General features: G+C 35.7%; 2 protein-coding genes across 2 annotated transcripts in view; one reads left to right on the top strand and one right to left on the bottom strand.

Moving 5' to 3' along the window:
• LOC107635583 (dirigent protein 9) lies at positions 239-1,839 on the top strand. The gene has a single exon (XM_016339092.2). The coding sequence runs from the start codon at positions 500-502 to the stop codon at positions 1,604-1,606; it is 1,107 nt and encodes a 368-aa protein (XP_016194578.1). The 5' UTR covers positions 239-499; the 3' UTR covers positions 1,607-1,839.
• LOC107635584 (histone-lysine N-methyltransferase ATX2) overlaps positions 2,785-3,951 on the bottom strand; it is a 9,118-nt gene continuing 7,951 nt past the window's right edge. Inside the window, exons 22-25 of the mRNA XM_016339093.2 lie at positions 3,853-3,948; positions 3,635-3,738; positions 3,337-3,479; positions 2,785-3,222 (exon numbers count right to left, since the gene is read on the bottom strand). Of these exons, the coding sequence (XP_016194579.1) occupies positions 3,338-3,479; positions 3,635-3,738; positions 3,853-3,948 (342 nt within the window). The 3' untranslated portion in view covers positions 2,785-3,222; position 3,337. The remainder of the gene's footprint in view (positions 3,223-3,336; positions 3,480-3,634; positions 3,739-3,852; positions 3,949-3,951) is intronic.

The following is a 3,951-nucleotide window of genomic DNA, read 5'->3' on the forward strand; positions in this document are numbered from 1 at the left end:
ATAAAATGCAATTCAAAAATATTATTTGTACATTAAAATCAGTTATTATATATTTGTATACAAATATATATATTATTTAATTCATTTTCAATGTGTATTTTATATAAATAATTAATTTTAATGACTAATTTTAGTATACATCTAACATAGTTAAAAACAATTACATAAATTTAATAGGTTAAATTTTAATCACATCATTAACAGTGTAATTTTAATCAAATTGGTTTCGTTGGTGACAAATGAGAACACTAATTCTAATTAGTGAGGAGTTGTTTTAACCAAAGCACACACTCCATGGACAAATATCCAACCACTCCATAATACATATATCAACATATATATCAACTCCACTTCAATCAAAGATTTAATTACATATCCTCTCCTATATTCTTGTGTGTGTGTGTATATAACAGAAAGAAGAAATCTGCTTCAACAACAAAATCCTTCTCTCGAACTCAAATCATCACTACAACACATACAACTTTCTGTGTAAATTAAAATGGCCAATGGTTTTTGCATCTTTTTCTTCCTGTTCACAATATTTTCAGTTGCTTACTCCGCAAGAAATCTAGATGAAATTAATCCCCAACCCCAACAACCCGTAGGCAATCTACCAGGACCTGGAGTTGCTACCATTCCTTCAGTCACAACAGGACCAGTTCCCACCACACCCCAAATAACTCCGGTCGTAGCCGCAACCCCAGCCACAGCCACAGCCACTGCCACTGGTCCTGCAACCGGAGATTCAGGTGTTGAAGATGCCAATGCGGGCACAGGCATTGAAGTTACCAATGCAGGCCCACCAGTGGCTAGTCCGGCCAACAAGGGAACTCCGGCCGAACTTCCACAACCACAAGCCCAAGTCCCGGCCATCCCTGAAGCAACACCACAATCAAAAGAGCCGTCACTTTCTTTCTTCATGCATGACATCCTTGGAGGATCACAACCATCAGCCAGAGTAGTGGCCGGAATCATCGCGAGCACCGATGTAACCGGCCTACCATTCTCAAAAGCCAACAACAATATCTTCCCAATAAGTGGAGGAATCCCACTAGTTAACCCCAAACTCAATGGAATCATCACCAATAACAATTTGCCACTCCTTGTAGGCCTAAGTGGTGGACAAGCCTCCCCTGTGTTCAAAAATAGTGGTACCGGCAACACGGTTACAGGAAGCAGTACCCAGCCGTTTATCACGGCTGGGAACCTCCCGGCCGGGTTGACGGTCCAAAAACTCATGTTTGGCTCTGTGACTGTGATTGATGACCAATTAACAGAAGGGCCAGAGCTAGGTTCTGCTGTGATTGGAAAGGGACAAGGATTCTACTTGGCTAGTTCATTGGATGGTTCAAGCAAAACAATTGTGCTTACAATTTTGATGCATGTTGAAAGTGAGAATCACAACAATGGAATTGAGGATACTATAAGTTTCTTTGGGATTCATAGGACTGCATCAACAGAATCTGAGGTAGCAGTGATTGGTGGAACTGGTAAGTATGAGAATGCTAAAGGGTATGCTACTGTGGAAACACTTCTCAAGGAGGATCAGCACACCACAGATGGGGTTGATACCATACTCAATTTCAATGTCTATCTTTCTGAGTAGTGAATTATAGATTGACTTTCATATTTGTACTTTCAATGTGTGTGTGCGTGTGAGTGGCTAAAATTGTCACAATCATAGTCAATGTTTGACTAAGATTGATCCATCATTGCTAAAGAAACCTTTGGCATTCTTATACTACATGTGTGAAAATTATTACTATGTTATTATTATGTCTAGTTTCATGGAAATTGCAAAATCATAAATGACAATATAAAATGAAGTACTTTTGAACACAATTTTGTATGATTTCCTTTTGCAATAGGTGTGATCTTCGTAAGAAACATCCATTAAGAAAAAACGTGAACATAAACTTCATTATACTAGATTTGGTGAAAGTACAGTACATACCTCTTGTAGAGATGTCTTTAACTCCAACCAAGAAGTCAAGAACTCAGTGCTTTCACTGCTCAGTTAGTTTCATGGGCCATAACAGAAATAATTTTGAGAAATTATATTTGTATCATTTTTTTGGCACACCACTAAGTGATATTTTTCTATGGTATAAAGGATATAATTTTATTTTTTTTAATTTATTAATCACTTTTAATACCAAAAGTGAAAGATATATATAAAAATTGGTGTATATAAATATTCTTCAATAACTTTTGTATTCATCATTAGAGACTGTTGACTTATTTTCTTCTATTATGATTAGGTTAGGTATGTATGTTATGTGGATTCAACATTCTATCTATGAGAATTTGAAAACTAATACAATATAAATTTATTTTGAACTAATTTCTTGAAAGAGTATACTATGTTTCAATTATATATCATATTTTAAAAATATTTTAGCTAAAAAACTTAGAATAAATGAAATGTACAATAATATTTAAGTAATAATCTAGTAATAATCTCTTAGAATTAAACTCAATATCCTGACATCTCAGCATTATTTTTGTCCTTTACAAAAGTCAATTATGTATTGAGTTTAGTGTAGGGGATAAAATTGGCTTTTTTGGAGTAAGGAGCTAGTGGCTCCTCAGTATGGGCAGAAATGAACCAAACAGGTTAACTTTAATTAAAGAACGAGACTAAATCACTAAATGCATAATTGATGAGCTTGGGCTAGCTCATGAATTGCTCAGTCTCAATGAGATAAAATTCATGGAATAGCTATCTTTCAATACAAGAATATAGCAACAATAATAAAAATAATAAGCATAATAAGATAAGAGTAATAGTAAATGTGCATTTGGCATTCCTATGATGGGCAGGCAATTTTGCAATCAGCATTTGCTATAATTCGAATTCTAAATTTCATTTCATTTGTATGAAGCTTTAATGTAATTACAAATGTGTACCTATCCAATGGCAAGTTACAATATCTCAGCAAGTTGGTTGAAGTTAAACAGAGGCCTTAATTCTGGCAATGAATTTCAAATGTGGCATTTGTAATAGGTTTGGTGGTGTCTTTCCAAATTACTATAACAGTAACACCAAAGGAACCCCACAATCGCGAGCCTGACATAAGCTTCTCAGTTGGAGTTACGATGAAGCAATGGGATATGTACAACAATGTCGTTCAGGAAACTCGTAGAATCCATGGCAGAAGTAGTTGGACAAAAAAGGATCCAGATGGATCTTACAACTTCTGTGCATAAAGATTTAAAAATCTGCAACAAAAGAAGAAAGAGAAATGGGGGAGACTCTAATAGTCTAATTGGGAACCTCAATCGACAAGAAATGACCAAAGGTGTCACACTGCAAGAGCACTCGCAATTGCTTACCTCATTCTCCTCTCCAATCTATCAACTCGTTCCGAGGTGCATACAGAGCAGTAGCTCGCTCTTCTGCCTCAGTATCGTTAACTATACCTCGGCATTTTGGGAAACCACAGTAACAAGAAAGCCGCTCATCAATTGAGAAAAATCTGTCACATGAAACAAATATAGTCAGCACAATATTAAACAATGAAGTATAATATATTTGAAAACTGCAATTTTGCACAGAGCTAAAACCAATATAAAAGTCAGTTGTATGGTTGTTTAGTGTGCATATCATAATTCTTTTGAAGAAGAGAGAAACCTATAATCATATGTAAGCTCTTCCCATTGTTTAATGTCCCTCTTTGCAAATATTATAATATGCTCATCCCCATTAGCATTAATAACTCGCGAATAGCAATTCGGCTGCACAGAAACAGAAACTATATAGGTGAGCAATAAATTGAAGATCTGACTCTTGTTCTTCATCCAACATGCAGGTACAAAAACCGAATCAAATTTAAGAGAGAAAGGACGCACTGCACAAGAATGATTAATTAAATGAGCTATGCTTCCTGCTCTAGTGGCATCAATGACTCGTTCATCATTAACCCGGAACATGTATGTTCCAGCACCCTG

Source organism: Arachis ipaensis, chromosome B04 (assembly GCF_000816755.2).
Source record: "Arachis ipaensis cultivar K30076 chromosome B04, Araip1.1, whole genome shotgun sequence".
NCBI classification, from domain to species: domain Eukaryota; kingdom Viridiplantae; phylum Streptophyta; class Magnoliopsida; order Fabales; family Fabaceae; genus Arachis; species Arachis ipaensis.

What these genes read in the sequence shown, in the direction of transcription:
- LOC107635583 (XM_016339092.2), top strand. Translation starts at nt 500, where the DNA reads ATGGCCAATGGTTTTTGCATCTTTTTCTTCCTGTTCACAATATTTTCA.